Source organism: Microcebus murinus, chromosome 9, assembly GCF_040939455.1.
Source record: "Microcebus murinus isolate Inina chromosome 9, M.murinus_Inina_mat1.0, whole genome shotgun sequence".
In the NCBI taxonomy this organism is placed as follows: domain Eukaryota; kingdom Metazoa; phylum Chordata; class Mammalia; order Primates; family Cheirogaleidae; genus Microcebus; species Microcebus murinus.
The window spans coordinates 7,141,506-7,161,913 of NC_134112.1; the positions used below are offsets into that span (position 1 = coordinate 7,141,506).

A 20,408-nucleotide genomic window follows, 5' to 3' on the forward strand; every position below is an offset into this window, starting at 1 on the left:
TTAATGTAGAAATTGTTCATTATTTCAGAAAAACCGCACCGTCTGTAGTGGTGCACTCACTGCTTTTGAGTCTGCAATGCCACACTAGCGTTTCAGTCTTCATTTTGCCTGGTTACATGCAAATGTATGACAAAATATTTGGAGATTGCTTTTTAACAAACTTATAACCAAATACTCCTTAAATTAGCAAAGATTCACAAAATGCGCTAAATTTTATTAATGAAGGTTGTTTGAGAATTACTTCATATTAGTGATTCTATATATTTTTTAAAGTTGTATAGCACACTTATAACCCCAGCTCAAGCATAACAAAAGTGACCCTTGTAACCAAAGACACTTGTATAAACATCACAATCTTTGTAATCAAAAGCATTTGTAATAATTTGAAATAAGAAAGGATTGTATAGCACAATAAGAAGCCCCTTTTGTAAAAATTTCACATTGAGATGATTAGTACAAGGCCTACTATTAGTTTTCAATCTGATTCTGATGCCACTCCCAGATACCTACTCCTCTACTTCTCTAGAAACATTCTTATATTACTGTTCCTTTGTCCAATCCATCCTGTTTCCTGCCACTACTAAACAATAGATCTCTGAAGTCTTTAAAAACCTGGAGACTGAAAGTAGGGACTGACATGAGATGGAATTTTGAGACAGGAACTGCATCTTCTGTTATGCCTTGTCACCACCTGCCCCATGTGATAACAGAGGGAATTATCTGATAGTATATTTTAAATAACACCCAGGTCATTTGGAAAAATACCATTCTTTTATTTACTTCATTCATGTCTAATACTTCTTCCCACAGTTTTTCTACTTTCGTTGAAGTTACTAGCACCTATTTTATCACACACAAATAAGTCTGATCTGGTATTACTTATACATTAATATAAGATTCCATTCTAGTGTCTACATTCATCTCTACTTGCACATTTCCTTTCTTTTTAGTACCAAATGGCTCCCGATCATTTTCCTTTTCTTAAATCCAAACTTACTCTACATAGGTGTAAGCAGCTGAGTGTCTCATTCTGTGTTCTAATCAAGCCATGCCTGAGCATTGAGAATTACATATTATCTAATTATAAATTACTTTCTTTTCATTTAACTTTTACAATTAAGAAATTATATTAATTTTAAGAATCATATATGTAAGTAGTTTACATCATCTGTAAGTTTCAATTCAAGAGAGTACTCGGGGTAATGTAAAATATTTATCTTCAAAAGAGGGTACTGGGTCAGAGAACACCTAGAAATTGCAAAGCTCCTTATGCATCTGAAGGCCCATCATTGTTTTCTAGCAATTTTATTCTTTGCTATTCTTAGCAGACTTTGTCAAAGATGAAAATAAATACTTTGGGTAATTTAAAGATATGTAAATGGGCAACTCTAATTTTTTTTAACTTTTGAAATGGGAGAATCAGGAATTTCATAATAAATAAAGAAATATTGTCATTTTTGGACAACTCTATATAAATAAAAGAAAATATTTAAAATCTGTGTTATCAAGATTTTAGAGCTTTGATTTTTTATTCTAGAATAAACTCTAGTTTTCCTTCCTAACCAAAGTAGGTAAAATGGTTGTACAATCACAAAGGGGAAATATAAAAACGCACCACTCAAATTCTCTAAACAAAATGTAGAGATGGATGTTCATGATTCAAAGGAGGCTTGAGGTCCTCCCACTGTGGAGAAAAATCTAACCTGCCATTCTGCTTCTGTAAACTCTGCTCGCTCAACCCTACTCCCTCCCCTCGCTGGCGCCACTCTGTAACTTCCTAGCCATTAGTCCTTGGAAATTATTGACCAAGATTAGAAGTTCCCGACATTAGCTCATCTGGTACATGTTTGTGCAAGGTCAAAGCCCATGGAACTTCCCTCCACCCTGTGATCCCTAGCCACCTGCGTGTGGTTTCTGCCTATAAAAATCCTAAGGAAAAAAAGGCCGGGGCGGCAGCTTCCCTAGCTCGGTGGTGCTGTTTGCCCCTGCGCTGCGCTGGAAAATAAATCCACCTCATGCTATTGCATCAAGTCTCTGGACTCTGAGTCTTTTTGAGCGGTTGTCTCTCCCCCACACGGGCTGTACATTTCTGCGGCCCAACACCACCATTGCCGTTGTGGGGTACAGAACCCAACCTGGCTGGGAACCCTAACCACTTGAGGTCACAGAACACTGTGTGGCGCGATGAAAGAGTGATGCTGTTCCTTGGAAAACGTACATCATGTGGATTATAGGAGGTTTAGAAAGTGAAACCAGTAGATTTTTGTCCCCAGTTGGATGGGGTAGGGTAAGAGCTGACCTTGAAGTAGCTCAAGTTTAGTGTCCCAGGTAGAAGTTCACCAGGAACCACACAGCAGGGCTGCAGGTGAGGGTGCATGGAGACAGTGGGCTGAGGGTTTGACCTTCACCTGATCGGAGCCCACGAACGGGGAGCCTGAATAAATGTAGGAACGGGAGGCAGTGAGAGAAGGAACGGGAGTCGATGGCTTCCCCAACTGAATATGGGTGAGTTCCAAATGTGGCAAACTACATCACAGCATGGCCCAGATGGGCAAGGTGTTTCCAAAAGATTACCAAATTTGGTATTTAGATCTGCTGGTCCCCTGAGGAAAACAGCTTTTCTTTTTTCCTTTGAACCCAAAATTGACCTCATTTAGCTTTTAAGGAAAAAAATCTGAAAAGTCACAGGCTGGGCTGATAGTCCCGACTACGACAATAAGGAATGAGTCCACACTCTCCCCCACCCGGGGCATTCTCACCAACACTCACCTTTCCTGCACCAAGTTACCTTCCTCCATGAGCTCACCCCTAATTCCTTTTTCTTTCCTTTGAATATGACCTAGAAAGTGGACATTTCTGTGTACCAGACCCCCACCTCAAGGCTCAGTCTCTTTTTTCAAATTGTGATAAAATATACATTAAAAAATGTACCATCTCAGTCATTTTTCAGTGTATAGTTCAGTAGTGTTAAGCACACTCACATTGTTGTACCACCATCAGCACTGCCCAGCTCAAGAACTTTTCATCATCCCAAACAGAACTCTGTCTGCAATAAACAGTCTCTCTCCAGTCCCCCGTCCCAGCCCCTGGCAACCACCATTCTACTTTTTGTCTCTATGAATTTGACTACTCTAAGGATCTCATATAAGTGGAATTGTACAATATTCATCCTTTCGTGTCTGGGTTATTTTACTTAGCATAATGTTTCCAAAAGTTTCGTCCATGCTACAGTATGCATCAGAATTTCCTTCCTTTTGAAATCTGAATAATATTCCATGGCATGGATATGCCACATTTTGCTTATTCATTCATTCATTGATAGGCACTTGGGTTGCTTCCACCCTTTGGCTATTGTGAATACTAGACTATAAATATGGTATGTAATTCTCTCTTCAAGAGCTTGTTTTCAATTATTTTAGGGCTCAGTCCAAGTATTTCTTGCTCTCGCCAGAAGTCTCTGCTGGTGAAATCACTTTTCTATTTGGTCCTATCCCCCGCCACAAGCTCACCCAGCCTCTCCAGACCTTCCTTGAGAAAATTTGTGACCATGCTCACCTCTCCACCCCCATCCCATTTGGCACCTCTCCCCCTCCCAGAGCAGTGCTTTTGGAAATCTTTATCATTTTGGCCAAGTGATTAATCACCAGTGTGCAGAGCTGCTGGAAGCAGAAAGAATCGGAAAATTAATGAAAACCTCTTCCTAAAGAGATCCCAGGGTCCAAACAAGAGGAGCCACATCTGTCTACAAGCGTAAGCTGCAAATTCATCATTGGAAGTGGGAGACAGAGCCAGGAAGTCATAGCCTGAGAGATGCAGGGGTGGACATGGCCCAACTATACAATGGAATGCCACTCAGCCTTAGAAAGAAGGAAATCCTGCCATTTGTGACAATATGGACAAACCTAGGAACCTGGAGGACATTATCCTATATGAAATAAGCCACAAAAAGACAAATATTAATAACACATGATACCACTTACAGGAGCAATCTAAACTAGTCAAACTCAAAGAAGGAGTGAATGGAATGGTTGTAGCCAGGGCCTGGAGAAGGGGAACATGGGAAGATATTTGTCAAAGAGTACACAGTTCCAGGTACAGAAGATGAATGAGTCCCAGAGATCTTCCACAAAACACAGTGCTTACATTAACAATACAGTACACTCGCACACTTACAACTGTCCTCCATGTGACAAGACGGCAGATCTTATGTTAAATGTTAAAGGAAGGAAGGAAGGAAGGAAGGAAGGAAGGAAGGAAGGAAGGAAGGAAGGAAGGAAGGAAGGAAGGAAGGAAGGAAGGAAGGAAGGAAGGAGAGGGAAGGGAGGGAGGAAGGAAGGGAGGAAGGAAGGGAGGGAAGAGAGGGGGAGAGGGAAGTGAAGGTAGGAAGGGAGACAGAGAAAGGAAAACTGCCTCCTACCTGTTTATAACACACCTACATTTTACTTATAGTTCTGATTATTCAGTGCCTTTTAGGAAGAACAGAATGCAACAACTTCACAATCTTTTCCTAAGGAAGAGTGGGAAGAAAAGATAATTCATCACCAAAACTATTAAATGAAATTCTTTCAGCCAACATCCTGCTACTTTGCTCCCAAAACATATCTCTCTCCCTGTTCTGTAGTTGTATGCTCCCTGACCTTTTTTTTTTAGTAAACTATTTCTTTTAGTAAACTATTTGGCATTTTGAGAAAAACAAAACATATAGTCAATTTTTATAGTTCACTTGAATTACAAAAGAAATGCATTTTCAAGGCATAGAAATTAAAAACAGAAAACGACACCATAATTCCACATAAACTTCAATAATTTGGTACATAGACCAAATTGTGTATTTTTTTAAAAAATTCTAAACTGACTATTGTTACATTGTATGTCTTGTTTCATAGACAAGGGCTCGTGGCAGCATAGGATCTACCTTATTCCATCACTATACATTCCTGTGAAATAAATTCTCTGTTATGTTTCATTTTTCCCCCCATGGCTAGAGCTTCATCTCAGTTAAACTTCGCATCCCCAACAAACAGCTCCGGGATGCCAAGAGCTCCAGGGTGGCACTGAGGCCCCACTGCCCCAACCTGCACCGCCCCCGCTGTGCTGAGAACACAGACGCCCCAGGAGTCAGGAGAGAGCGTCCCAGCCCCAGGGCCCAGGCCCTCAGCCACATGCGTTAGCAGGGGGTGCTCACCAGGGTCCGGGATGGAGGGCCCTGTGCATGCTCGCCCCCCTCCCCCCCCTCCGCCACCCCGCGACCTCTCACGCCGCCACGCAGCCCTCTTCCCACCTGCTCCTGCCATATCAGGGTCTCCTCGGAGACTAGAGCATTCTCACAGGCACACAGTTATGCTACCATCTTAAATAATAACAACCCTAATAACAACCATCATCAGATCCTGAGGCCCACTTCCCCCGGCAGCCACAGCTGCCGCCCCACTGCATTCAAACTTCACTCAGTCCGGCTTCAAAAGCCGCAGAGTTAGAACAGAGCTCTTCTTTTCTCTCTCTCTCCCCTCCAACCCATCCCTTTTTCTCTTTCCTGAACCTTGCTCTCCCTGGACCAGGGCCTCCCTCTCTGCTCTGGCCCGACTGATCTCGCTTCTCTGTCTGCAGTCTAGATGAAAGAATTTGCTCACGTAGGGCTTTGGTCTATTGATCGGGATTCCACAGTGGGATGTGGGGGGAAAGCCCCAACTGAATATCAAGAGTTTCTTTATTTATGAAAATATTGCCCTGGGATCCTCCTGCCTTAAGTCCTGATGGTTGAGGGGGAATTAGATCATTCTGGGTCCCTGGACACATTTCATTTTATCTTCTTCTCAACATTGCCAAGGGTAGCACATTGTTATTCATCTTTGTCCTTGTAGGATTCTTTTCTTTGTACTTGGAGTTCAAGACATCCAGCATTTTACATGTCCATGAAGGTTTCTTCTTCTCGAGTTCATGTGTTGTGCAGCAAGTGCTTACTTTGCAAATCCAGGTTTTTCTTCTCCCTGGCAAATCCAAGTTTTTCTTCTCCATGTTGCCTTTTGCTCCTCTCAGGGGCAGCAACCGTCTGTACGGCCCCGTGGCTGTCCATCACCTGCCGGCCAGGTGTTGCCACCGGCCCAGCTCCACCCTGGGGACTTCCTTCGTATGGTCCTCCAGGTCTCAGATGCTCTGCTGATGTCAGGCTCTGCCTCTTGTGCTCATGACCTCTGTGTCACGCATCTTAAACTGACATCACACGTGTGTTTTATAACATCTCTTTCTTGTTATTTACCTTCTCTTCAATATCCAAACTGCTTCTCATCCAGTTTCCTTGAAACCTTGGCCTTCTCGACTCTGTTTTTTTATATCTTGTTTCCTAGAATCCACCTTTTCTTAAATTTTATTCAATGTGCCAAGATGATGCAATGTAAATTTTCAAAAAATCAATCACATTTCCATTGTACGTTCTCTCTCTCTACTCTTGAAGGCCCAATATTCCTACTTTAATGCACAACAATCTTTGCAATGACCTGCGTTATTTTTATGGTTCCCATCCTTAAATGAGGCATGATCTCTCCAAGTCTGGAATGCGTTTGTGCAAATAGAATGAACTGGGCTTTTTCCCTTCTATCCCTCCGTTTTCATTTGTACATGATAGAATCTCTTTCTTTAGTTCTTAATTTTAAAAGTTAGATGCCAGTTGCTTTGGAAAGTATAAGGCCTGAGTCACAAGTAATTTTAGCAACAAAATATAATACCATCAAAATGTTATCTCTAAATAATAAAATAAACATTTTTTAAAGAGCTATTTCACCTTTATTATGGCCTGAACCAAAAAGGTAAAGGTACACTACCTCTGCTCCTACTAACACAGCAGGGAAATCCTTTATCCTTCGTGGCCCTCCCTGCAATCTGTACACTCACCCCCAGACCTCCAGGGTGTGCCTGTCACACCAGGAAGAGGCACACCACATCACGTCAGGAGAAACTGCATACCTGGGACACCATTGACAACCCTGGGTTTGGAGGTGGCCCCACCCCCAACCCACGCACTCCAGCTGCCATCGGCTCTGCCTGCTTCTCTCCGGGTTCTGCCGCCCGCTCACCTGCCACTGGCTGGGCGCTCGGTCCCTTACCTCCCGCTGTCCGTCCAAGGTGCCCTGAGCTCCCCACCCATACTCTTTGTTGTCTGGGGGCCCTGAGACCCTCCTGCCCTCACCCCCTCATGCTCGCCTTCCCCAAACACTTGATCTTGGGAATCAGGATCTTTTCTGTGTAGTGAACAGAAGGCCCCTTGTTGGGGAGCCTTGTGGTGGGCTGAGCATGTTGTCATAGGCATGCCACCCTGGCTAACCCCTCCTATGGCCTTTGACCTTTCACTCTAGATGCAGAAACATCATGTTTTCTTAAATATTCACAGCTCTTTTTAAAATATGTCCTAAGACTTCCCTTTCTGATGTCTTCCTTAAGGAACAAACAATTATTCTAATACTCATATATGTTGGTTGAAACTGTTTTTAAAGTTGATTTTGTTATCTTATGAAGTGCAAAATTCTTACCAGGAATCAAGTTGCTGAAGTACCATCCACACAAAAAATAAAGGCTTGAATCAAACAGAATCATCCAGGAAACCCAGCCAAATGTCATGCCCCCTTGTTCTGGAGCCTGGTACATGTTATTCCACTGAATCCCTGGTAGGAAGAAAAAGGTCAGAGTTAGAACTGTGCATCCTCTTTTACTGTAGATTTTAGTAAGATGAATTCATTAACTCTAGAAGCTCCAGTAAAGCTTAATACAGATAAAACAAAAGGAAGGTCAGTGCCATTGGCCGTCACTCTCCAAAGGAAACACTAACTTGTACAATCTTACATCTCTTTCAATGATACCAGGTGGAATGACCGTTAGCAACATTCAAATACCTAACATTTCAACATTTTTAAAGGTCACTTTACTTATATCTACTTTTATTTATCCAATTAAAAAAGACTTCATATTTTGGTAAAATAGCATACTTTTTTAAAAGATAAAGAAGGTTCCTTGAAAACCCAAACTCTAAATTATATAACTCTCTCCACTTTTAGAAAATATCTAGGCTCTATAAGATCTAGGGTGAGAAAGAATCATTCTTTTCTGACAATATGTTTGTGACTTATTGCTAGATTAAAATATAATTTAAGAAAAATATCCCTCTTTCTAAATTTCCCTAGTGCTAGGCTCACTCATTAAATTACACGTTTTAATCATTGAGTACTTGTTGGAAATTGGAGTAAAATATTCGAATGGTCTAACACTGTCCATTTTTCATTTTATCTTTTTGATCCAATTTATTTTAGAGATTGGGTTGAAGAATACCAAAGAAATCTTCAGGATTACTCATCTGTTAAAGGACATTTAAATATGTTTTTCAGAAAAAGTCTAAGAATTCTAAGACCAGTGCAAATTAACTGACAAATAGAATAGCTGGAGCTGAGTTTTACTTATGGCATATGTTTCTCCTGTGTTTACAAAACACACCCCAAAAACCTTATAAACATGTAAGAAATACATGCCTGTTCTAGTTTGGGATTTTAGTTGTCAAAGCCTCAAAACAGTGAAAAATGCTGCCAACAATTTTTTAAGCCATGTTAAGCTGTATCATGAAAAATCGAGGGATCGTTATGCTCTATTCTGTGTTGGTTAGACCTATTTCTGGATCCTGACATTCAGGAAAGCTCTAGAAAATATGGGTGCAAAGATTAGAGCCGACAAATATGTGGACAGTTGTCACGTGAAAGAGGGAATTAGGAAGAAGGAACTAAAAAACTGGGACCTGGAAAGATGGATCCAAATTCAATAACAGGCTAACACTGTAGTCGCCAACCCCCAGGCGGAGCAGTTCCGGTCCACGGCCTGATAGGAACCACGTGCATCACTGCCTGAGCTCTGTCTCCTCACCCCCACCCCCATCCATGGAAAAACTATCTTCCATGAAACTTAGGACCCAGGCCGCACAGTAGGAGGTGAGGGGCAGGTGAGCAAGCAGAGCTTCACCTGCATTGACAGCTGCTCCTCATCACTGGCATTGCCCCCTGAGCTCCGCGCCTCCCTCCCACCCTGTCCATGGAAAAATTGTCCTTTATGAAAGCAGTCCCTGGTGCCAAAAAGGTCAGGGACCGCTGATCTAACAAATGGATGTGTATGGGCTCCTCATTCTTGGAAGAATTCTGAAGGTCCCGAAGCTGACCTTATACCAGGGGTGTTATGAAGAAGACCCAGGCGTTGGCTGGGCGGCTGACCTGGAAAGAATCTGAAACAAAGGATGCAGGATCACACCTGGTTGTTCTCAAACCTGGGGCAACTAGATGGTGGGAGGTGTTTACACCAACAAAACCAAATATCCATAGCTCATTCCGTATGTTCCACTTGGTAATGAAGACTTTCTACTGTATTGCTGGCAACATAAATACAAATTTGCCAAAACATGAGTCACTCAGAGTCACTTTTTAAAAATGTATTCTCTTACCTGCCTCTTGTCCTTCCAAGAATGTAATGAAAAATACTCCCTGTCCAAAGGCAGTTGTTGAGAGGAAACACTGCCCGCAGATTGATGGAGTGGGGAGAGAAACAGCACATTAGTGTTAGATCGGAACGGCAGAAAACCGCAACACTAAATTCACAGAGAAGCTGCCACACCTGCTGGTGCTGAAGCCAAAACATTGCTTCAGGCGGTGATTTAAATATTTGAACCTGAAAGACTGAGCAGAATGTCAGCCCACTCTGAAAAGCACGGTAACAAGCTAGTTTTTAACGTTAAAGGGAATTATTTCTCTTTACTACGATGTTTGAAGTGTCATAAATCCAATGCACTGTATATAGAAACGTGTAACACAAACCAGTGGAAAATGGAATACAGCAATTTACTGTTTTTTATTATTAAGTGAATGCCCTGGAGCACACTGCAGGCAGACTGGTGGAATATATACACTATTCTACACTAGAAAGAGAGTGTATTGAGAAAAAATGTTATTGTATCTCCAGTAGAGAGGTCCTATGTCAGGAAAAAAAGAAAAAGTACATTGAAAAAGTATCATATTTAAAAATACAATGTACCGGAGTTAGATTTTTTGTTTTACTTGCTAGAAAAGATTTGAACATGTAAAAGGAAAATCGAATTTTATATGCATAGAACCCTTAAATATAAGGACTGAAGTAAAAACAAAAATAACAGCATTTAATAATCAGGCCGGATCATGGATGATTCCTTTTCTGTGTGTAAGGCGCGTGTGAGGGAGGGGCGCCACAGGGCCCCACTTTGGTTAATTATTCTGAAAATGCCTAATTCACACTCACACAAAATTATTGGTTCTCAGTTATTACAGGTGTTACATACGCTAATTAAAACTGATGAACACATATCAATGGACAAAATACTGATGGAGTTTAACTGTTTCTTCATTATGCACCACCATATACGCACAACATAGATATGGCTTACTGAAGAAAAATCATTTGGCTCCCACGGAAATATTTTGCCATAAGGCTTCAAATAAGCAGAGAAGGTGACCCATTCCCAGTGAGGGGGTGAGACACTGGGCTTGTCATGAGATCTGTGCTGGACGAAGTGTTTTCTAAAGGCCTTTAAACATCCCTTGGCAGCCTTGGACGCTAAGTCTCCTTGACCCTGCCCCCAAGTCTCCCTCAGGGATTTCAGCCCCGCCTCCCAACACACTGGTACTTGGGGAAGTGGCCTGACCTGCTGAGCAAAGCAGCCTTGAGTGTCATGCAAATGTTTGCAGCTGTGGCCCTGGCTCTGTGCGAGGGAATTTTGACGGTGAGTTGTTCATCCCTCTTCAAGGACTGAGTTCCCACTATGTGTCAGGCACTGCACATGCTTGCCAGGAAACAGTCATGAAAGAATGAATACATTTCTATCTTCTGCATATTTTATGTGACAGACCCAAACGTATTGTCATACATTTTCAGGAGGTACATTTTACATGGATGAGCAACTCTGACATTGCTAAGGAAGAGATTTTTCCACTTAATGTAATGTAATTCATGGTGCTTCAAGAAAAATGCTTATTTTTTACTTCTAAAATAGCTTTAGAAATCTATTTCTTTCCATGCATGAAACAAAGAGAAACTAAAGTTATATGCTTCCTTAAGGATGCCGCTGATTTCCCAGAGTCTGCAAAGCGCCCCCATTCCATAAAAAATGGCAATTCTCAATGGGCTGCCATCCAGCAAGACCATTGTCATTTCAGGGAACTACAGCTGTAAGGTTCGCATCTGTGGGCAGGATAAAGAAAGTAGAGATCAAAAAGCCCGTGAAGATCTGAACATGATAAATTAAAAAGTTGAGGGTGGTGGTTTTGATTTGTTGGAGGTGTGGCAGTTTTGTTTTATTTTGCCTTTTTAGAAAATAACTCACTTACCAGAAATGTCTGAATGACAAAACTCAATTGGTTACGCAGGACCAACAGGATTATGTAGGGCAGAAAGCTGATCATGTAGGCCAGGCTGGTACAAAGGGCTGCTGTATTGGCTTGGCTGAAAAATGCACTCAAGAAGTAACTCAGCATGACAACCGACACCCCAAAATCCAAGAGAAAGAGGAAGATAATAAAGGCATTGCTGTGCGCAAAGATGCCGCTTATTTTCAGAATGATGGCCAGAGCGGCACTGCTTATGGTCAGTGCAGCCGTGTTCTCCAGAAACCAGGCCAGGAAATGGATCGTTGGGTGCACGCCCATCATCCGCATGTACTGTCAAGAGAGGAAACCCGGGGTCACACAGCAGCAGATACTGCAGGAAGAGCAGGTCAGATGGGGGAGAGGGGGGGAATGAGCATTGCTTGCAAAGCCAGCCCTGCATAGGGCATCGGGAAGGACAGGCCTTCCTAGAGCTCAGCATTCCCTCATGAGCACCTTCGGTCACTCACCAGTTTGGGAAGAGAGGACTGAGACCAGATGTTAAAATAATCTCACTGGCAAGAACACACAGCAGGAATGGGTAGGAGCACATATCTTAGACCTTAGGTTTGGTCAACTCCAGTCTTATTGTGTTTCCACGTTTATTTGGGGTGCACTGTTTTTGTTTTAATTTTAAGTTTTTGATTTTCATTTTATCTGTGTGTTTTTTTTAATAAAGAGAAAAACAAAACAGAACAGGGAAATACTGGTAGTTGAGCTCTTCAGCTTGGAGGTTTATTGCATACATCTTAGAATGCGTTTTGCAGAATAACTCTGTCCAAAGTAATAAAATAAAATTAATTCATTCACTAAATCTACCATTTGCTCATCTACCACATCATGATATCCTTGAGTATGGGGCTGATTACTTGTGATCTGAGGACAACTGGTTCTGAAGCGTGCAGCCTGGGTTACCCCGGGTCAGTTACAGCCCAGCAAGCCTAACATTCACCAGGTCCCTGTGCTGAGGGGCTAAACTGAGTTCAGAAAGAAATGCACAAGTTAATAGGTAAATAGGTTGTAAATAGGTAAATAACATGCAGAACAGTAATGCAAGTTCTATGTGGTACTTGTAAAATTGAATGAAAAGCACATTTTATTTTACTACACTTTCTTCACTTTAATAAATATAAAATAAGTAAACAGTGCACACCCATTGTCTCATGGCTTCACCTTTCTGCAGGAATAGATGGGGAGTCAGGTCTTTACCACATACTTTTACAAACTTTCATTCTTAAAATGAGCTCTGATATTTCAAGTTTTAACAATACTAGGATGAAAATAGCAAGCCTTTACATGAAGAATTCTTTTATTTTTCCATTTTTTAATTTCAAAATATTAAGAGGGTACAAGTGTTTTTGTTACATGGATAGCTTATATGGTGCTTAAGTCAGGGCTTTTACTGTGCCCATCACCAGAACAGTGTCCATTATACCCACAGGTAACTTATTACTCTCACCATCTCTCCTCCTCCCCTCTTCTTGGTTTCTAATGTCCTTTACATCTCTCTGTGCCCATGCATGCCCACCATTTGGCTCCCAATTATGAGTGAGAACATGTGTTTGTACATTCCTGGGATACTTCACTTAGGATAATGGTCTCCAGTTCCATCCAAGTTGCTGTGAAAGACATTATTTCATTCCTTTTCATGGCTGAGTAGTACTCCATGGTATACATATGCCACATTTTCTTTATCCACTCATGAATTGATAGGCACTTAGGTTGAATTGTGAATTGTGCTGCAATAAACATTGGTGTGCAGGTGTCTTTTTGATAAAATGATTTTTTTTTTAGTAGATACCCAGTAGTGGGATTTCTGGATAGAATGATAAGTCTGCATTTTTTTTTCCTGTGAGGAATCTCCATACTGTTTTCCATAGAGGTTGTACTAACTTGCAATCCCACCAACAGTGAATAAGCATTCCTTTCTCTCTGCATCCATGCCAGCATCTATTGTTTTCTGACTTTTTAATGATCACCATTATGACAGGGATAAAGTAGTATTTTATTGTGGTTTTATTAATGATTTGCATATCCCTAATGATTAGTTATGTTGACCATTGTTTCATATGATTTTAAGCCATTTGCCTCTCTTATTTTGAAAAATTTCTGTTCATGTATTTTGCCCACTTTTTAATGGGGTTGTTTATTTTTTTCATGCTGCTTTGTTTGAGTTTTGGGTAGACTCTGGATATTAGCCCTTTTATCAGATGTATAGATTGTGAATGTTTTCTCCCATTCTATAGGTTGTCTATTAATTCTTTTGATTATTTCTTTTACTGTCTAGAAGCTTTTTTAATTTAATCAAGTCCCATTTATTTATTTTGTGGTTGATGTTTTTGCATTTGTCTTTGGAGCCTTCATCATAAATTCTTTGCCTAAGCCAATGTCTAGAAGAGAGATTCCTACATTTTCTTCTAGAATTTTATGGTTTCATTCCTTACATTTAAGTCTCCTTTCACCTCCTTGGTTAAATATATTCCCAGGTATTTTATTTTCTTTGCAGCTATTGTAAATTGTATTGAGTCTTGATTTGATGTGCACCTTAACTATAATATTATTAATCCATAGAAATGCTACTGATTTATGTATGGTGATTTTGTATCCTGAGACTTTGCTGACTTTATTTATCAATTCCAGGAGACTCTTGGTGGAGTCTTTGTGGTTTTCTAAATTTAAGATAATCCGGTCAGTAAACAGGGATAGTTTGACCTCCTCTTTCCCAATATGGATACCCTTTTTTTCCTTCTCTTGACTGATTACTCTGGCTAGGAATTCCAGTACTATGATGAATAGAAGTGGTGACAGTGGGCATCCTTGTCTTGTTCCAGTTCTTAGGGGGAATGCTTTCTACTTTTCCCCACTCAGTATAATGTTGACTGTGGGTTTGTCATATATGACTTTTATAATTGAGATATGTTCCTTTTGTGCCTAGTTTGTTGAGGATTTTTATCATAAAAGGGTACTGGATTATGTTGAATATCTTTTCTGCATCTATTGAGGTAATCATATGGTCTTTGTTTTTGCTTCTGTTTATGTAGTGAATCACATTTATTGACTTGCATATATTAAAACATACTTTCATCCCTAGGATGAAAACCACTTGATCATGGTGAATTATCTTTTTAATAGGTTGTTGAATTTCATTCATTAGTATTTTGTTGAGGATTTTTGCATCTATGTTCATAAGGAATATAGGTCTGTAGTTTTCTTTTTTGTTATTTCTTTTCCCACTTTTGGTATCAAGGTGATACTGGCTTCATAGAATGAGTTAAGAAAGATTCCCTTCTTCTCAATGTTATGAAGTACTTTCTGTAGGATAGGTATGAGTTCTTCTTTATAGGTCTAGTAGAATTTGGCTGTCAATCTTTCTTGTCCAGGGCCTTCTGTTGGGAGATTTTTTTATTAATGCTTCAGTCTCGCTGCTTATTATTGGTGTGTTCAGGATTTCTAGTTCTTCTAGTTCTAGTTCTTTCTAGTTCTTCCTGATTGAATTCTGGAATGTTGTGTATTTCCAGGAATTCATCTATTTGCTTTATATATTCTAGTTTGTATGTGTAGAGGTTTTCACAATATACACAGGTGATATTTTGTATTTCTGTAGTATCAGTTGTAATGTCTCCTTTTCATTTCTGATTGAGGTTATTTGAGTCCTTTCTATTTTATTTCTGTTTAATCTGGCTAATAGCCTATTGATTTTGTTTATTCAATGAGAAACGAAATAACTTTTTTTTTAGTTGATCCTTTTTTTTGTTTTTTTAGTTTCCATTTTATTTAGTTCTGCTTTAAGCTTTCTTATTTATTTTCTTCTGCTGGCTTTGGGTTTGGTTTGCTTTTCTTTTTCAAATTCCTTGAGATGTGCCATTAAGTTTTAATATGTAATCTTTCTGTCTTATTGGTGTAGGCATTTAAGGCTATGAACTTTCTGCTTAGGACTTCCTTTGCCATATTCCGTAGATTTTGAAAGCCTGTGTCTCACTTGTACTTCATTCGAGGAACATTTTGATTTTTATTTTAATGTCATCACTGACCCAAGGATCAGTTTGGCTAATTTCTGTGACTTTGTGCAGATTTGAGTGTTTCTCTTGGAATTGATTTCTAGTTTTATTCCACTGTGGTCTGAGAAAGTACACAGTATTATTTTGATTTTCTTAAATTTGCTGAGACTAGTTTTGTGGCCTAAGATATGATCAATCTTGGGAAATGTCCCATGTGCTGATGAGAAGAATGTATATTCCATAGCTTTTAGGGTCCATTTGTTCTAAAGTCCCATTTAAGTCCAATGGTTCTTTATTGATTTTCTGCTTTGATGATCTCTCCAATTCAGTCAGTGGGCATTGATGTCCCCAGCAATTATGATGCAACTGTTTATTTCTTTGCTTATATCTAGTAGAGTTTGCTTTATGAATCTGGGAGCTCCTGAGTTAGGTGCATCTATATTTATGACTGTTATATCTTCTTGTTGAATTGATCCCTTTACCATTCCATAATGACCATCCTTATCTTTTTTTTTTTTTTTTTTTTTTTTTTTTTTTTTTTACCATTGTTACTTTATTTTTTATCTCATGTGAGAATTACTATACCTGCTCACTTTTGGTTTCCATTTGCATGGAATATTTTTCCCCTCCTTTTACCTTGAGTCTGCATGAGCCCTTATGAGTTAAATGTATTTCTTGAGGCAGCATATAATTGGGGTGTGTTTATTCACTCATTCAGCTAGTCTATGTCATTTAAGTGGAGCATTCACACTGTTCACATTCAGTATTAGTATTGATGTGTGGGTTACTGTTCTGTTTATCATGTTGGATGATACCTTGTTGTTTTATTTTCCCTTTTGTGATATTGTTTTACTAGAGCTGTGAGTTTTAACTTTTGGGTGTTTTTACACTGGTGGGTATCTATTGTGCTGTTCTAAGTATAATACAGTTCTGAGTATTTCCTGTAGGGCAGCTCTAGTAGTAACAAATTTCCTTAGTGTTTGCTTATCTGGAAAGGACTTTATTTCTCTATCATTTAAGAAGCTTAGTTTCTTAAAATTCTTGAGTGGCAGTTGTTCTTCTTTTTAAGAAGACTAAAAATGGGGCCCCAATCCCTTCTGGCTTGTAATTGTCTCCACTGAGAAGTCTGCCATTAGCTGATGGGTTTTCCTTTGTAGATTAGTCATGACTTTCATCTAGCAGGTTGTAGAATTTTCTCCTTCATTGTGACTTTGGCTAGGTTGATGACTATGTGTCTTGGAGGTGACCTATTTGCTATAAATCTTCCTGGGTTTTGATGACCATCTGGATATCTGAATCTCCAATGATACCAGGGAAATTTTCATCAATAATTTCCTCAAATATGTTTTCCATACTTTTTGCTTTTTCTTCTTTGCCCTCAGGGTTACCAATAATTGTTATATTGGCCCACTTTGCATAGTCCCATACTTCTCCAAGTGATTGTTCATTCTTCTTTACTGTTTATTCTACAATATTGTTTGACTGACTGGGTTAGTTACAAAGCCTTACCTTCAAGCTCTGAAATTTCTTCTGCTTTATCTAGCCTATTGTTGAAGCTTTCTGCTATATTTCAAAATTTCCTAAATGACTCTTTCATTTCTTTATGTTCTATCTTTTCTTATGTTTTCTATCTCTTTGGTGAGTTTTTCATTTTTTTAATTCATGTCCTAAAAAAAATTTTTGGCTTCTTTGTGTTGGTTTCCAACTTTCTCTTCAATCCTATGCATCTTACTTGCCATCCCATTCTGAATTCCATCTCTTACGTTTTGACAATTTGTTTTTAGATTGGGGTCCATTGCTGAAGACCTTTTGTCATTCTTTGGGGCTGTCAAAACAGCTTGTTTTTTCATGTTGCCAGAGTTCTTATTCTGGTTTCTTCTCACCTAAAACCTCTTCTCTCAGCTCAAGACAGATAAGTTACAGTGCACCTGTTCTCCTCTGCTGGGAACTCTCCTACTTAGTGCAAAGAAGGTAAGATCCCTGGGGGGTTCAACTCGTCATACTCTGGAGGGTCTATCCAGCATGAGATGGGCAGAAGAACTGTGAGCATTTAACATTGTTTCTCTCCTGACTCACCCCTCCCCTGTGGTTGTCACTGGAGGTCTCCATGGGTATTGCAGAGTGAATGAATGCCCCACCTAATTCTGTCAGTGGTGGCGATCGTCAGTCTGGGCCAGCTTGAGAGCTGCTCCACTCAGATCTGTGGGCAGCAACATTTGTCAGCCTGTGCCAGCTCAAGGGCAGCCTCACTCATGCCCACAGATGGCAATAATTGCCCACATTGGCTTAAGAGCTGCCCCACTCAGATCCATGTGTGGTGGCATTTGCTGCCCTGTGTGACTTGAGCATAGACCCATTTGTGCCCTCCAGTGGGGGTGCATTGATGGCCTATGCCAACTTGAGGGCTGCCCCACTCAGATCTGCAATCAACAGCATTCATTGGCAGCTGCTGACTTAAGCAAAACCTTGCCCATGCCTGCAGGTAGTGCTGATAGTCAGCTTGCATTGGCTTGAGAGCTCTCCGAGTTAGATCTGCAGGTGGTGGCATTTGTTGGCTGGGCTTTAGCTTGAGCTAAAGCTCAAGCAGCTATCCCTGCCCACATTGACAGGGTACAGTGATTGTCCAGAACCCCAGTGGCAGTGGGGGCATGTAGCTCCTGCCCATAAGACTTATGAAAGTTCCCAGCTTCCCCACTTCCTCTCTCCCTCCATCAGACCAGCAGGGGCGATGAGGAGGCAGCAACAATGGATCTGACCCCTGGGTAGAGGCAATGCTCTGAGTCTAGGATTATAAAATGGCACCAGCTTCAATGCCCAGGGTTTGTGAGCCAGTGGGTCCCCACTGTGGCATCTATTCAGAGAAATGCTGCTGTGCAGTCTCCAGATAGCTCCCTATGTCAGTCCTGTAGCTTTCTGCAGTGGAGGGTCCCTCCTGCAGCTTGGATAGGAATGATTGGTGGGGGGGTGGAGGCCCAGGATTCTCCCCTCTGTGCCTTCCTCAGCTGTGCACTAATTTTTCTTGCATACCTCCAAACCACAGAGAAGGTCACCTCTCTTCCTTCTCCCTCATTTTGTGTGCCTCTCGTTTCCTCTCTTTAGATTCACAATGCTCTCTCTTAGATGATTGCTCTGAAGGTGGATATCCATTCACCACCTTCAGTCCTCTCCATGAGAGTGGCATGTGTAGGTTGTTTCCAGTCCACCATCTTGGCCCCCTCTCTCTACATAGAGAATTCTAATCATAAATTAAGATGAAAAGTCATTAGGTTTTTCTGGGTTTTATAAAAATTGCTGAATGAGCAACATTGGCTTTGTTCTTGTAATCTCATGTTATTATTCTTTGATTCTATTTCATCTCAATAGAAAATATCTGTTAAACTTTAGCAGTACTTCACAGACTTTAACATAAATTTTTTTTCCTGGGACAGGGACCCAGTTGGACTGTACACAGGAACACCAGCAGAGGAGAGGGAGGTCACAACAGAGGGGATCAGGTCAGTTATGGAATAAGATCAGTTTCCAAAGATGCAAGCCCACCCCTCCTTGTCAGCCAAGCAGGGTGTAAGTCTATTTACCTCTTCTATCTGGATCTCCCGCTCATAAACCAGCTTTCGGACCATGCTGGCCACAGACACCATCCAAGTCAGCATCATTATCAGTGGAAAAAAGAAACCAACGTTGTTCAAGAATCTGTAAGGGCATAATTTAGTCAGCATTCAAGGACAAGAAAAATGAATCTACTAATAGCCATGCATATGATAAGTTCTAGACCTGCATATGCTTCTTTACATTTTTCTTATGAGTTGGAAAGCACTTTTAGGAACAACATCTCATTTGGCTATTTCTGTAGGCCTGTGACTTAGGCAGGACAGTTGTGATTGGTGTGTTGATTTTGTGTGTTTATGAACTCACAAAGGAACCCAAGAAGTAGACACAACTGGTTCAAGGCACTGCAGGTAGCCATAGCCCAACCCCAGTCCTCTCTAACATCTGCCATGGGCAAAGCAGGTCAGAGGAAGGAAACAGGTCATTAGGCCATGACTATAATTTTCCCCACTTAAACAGGGTCATTATACATCTTCAATCATTGATATCAATTGCTCCTTTTCTATTTCCCCGACCCTCACATTTTAACCCACTCTATCTGGGCTCCATTTCTAATACACATTTGAAATTACTGTTATCTAGGGCACCAATGACAGTCATGCCTCTAAATACAATGGGAAATTTTCAGTCGCTTTCCTTCTTGACTTCTCAGCCATGTTTGATGAAACTGACCATTCCCTCCTCCTTCCTCTTCTCTTAGCTTCCAGAACAACTCCTGACTTCACACCCACTGTTTGGCAACTCCTCCTTTACCTGTCTTGAAATATGAGCATTTTCACCCTAACCTGGACCCTCTGTCTTCTCACTTCATACTCTCTGAGCATTAAATCCATATATTAGTTATTTTATTCACCAACCAAATGTGTAAGCATGATATTGGGCTTGTGATACATGAATGAGTCAAACAGAAAAAGGTCTTGCCATTAAAGAAAGGATTGTCTATTCTAGTGGGGGCAGAGCATAAACAAACCAATAAATGAAGAGATTGCTATGTCCCCACTGAAGCTCATGGTGAATTTTAATTGGCAGTGTAATAGTATTGAGAGGTAGTGGAGCCTTTAAGAGGTGTTTGCGTCATGAGGGCTCAAGCCTCATGAATGGATTAATGCAGTTCTCTTGAGGCTGGGTTAGTTCTCAAGGCACTGGGTTAGTTCCTGTGAGATCTGGTTGTTATACCATCAGTCTGCACTTGTGTTTGGTCTCTTTGTGCACACCTGCTTCCCTTTCCACTTTCCACCATGAGTTGAAGCAGCACGAGGCCCTCCCAGAGGCCAACTAGCTACGCTACCCAATCTTGGACTTTCTAGCCACTAGAATCATGGGCCAAATAAACTTCTTTTCCTTTTAAATTACTCAGTCCTGGATATTCTGTTATAGCAACACAAAAGGT

The 20,408-nt window shown here is 40.7% G+C and overlaps 1 protein-coding gene across 1 annotated transcript in view; it reads right to left on the bottom strand.

Annotated features, from left to right (window-relative positions):
* The window catches only part of ABCA13 (ATP binding cassette subfamily A member 13), a 470,652-nt gene that overhangs the window by 262,984 nt on the left and 187,260 nt on the right, over positions 1-20,408 (bottom strand). Inside the window, 4 exon segments of the mRNA XM_020289932.2 lie at positions 7,524-7,655; positions 9,467-9,536; positions 11,379-11,708; positions 18,988-19,102. Coding sequence (XP_020145521.2) covers positions 7,524-7,655; positions 9,467-9,536; positions 11,379-11,708; positions 18,988-19,102 — 647 coding nt within the window.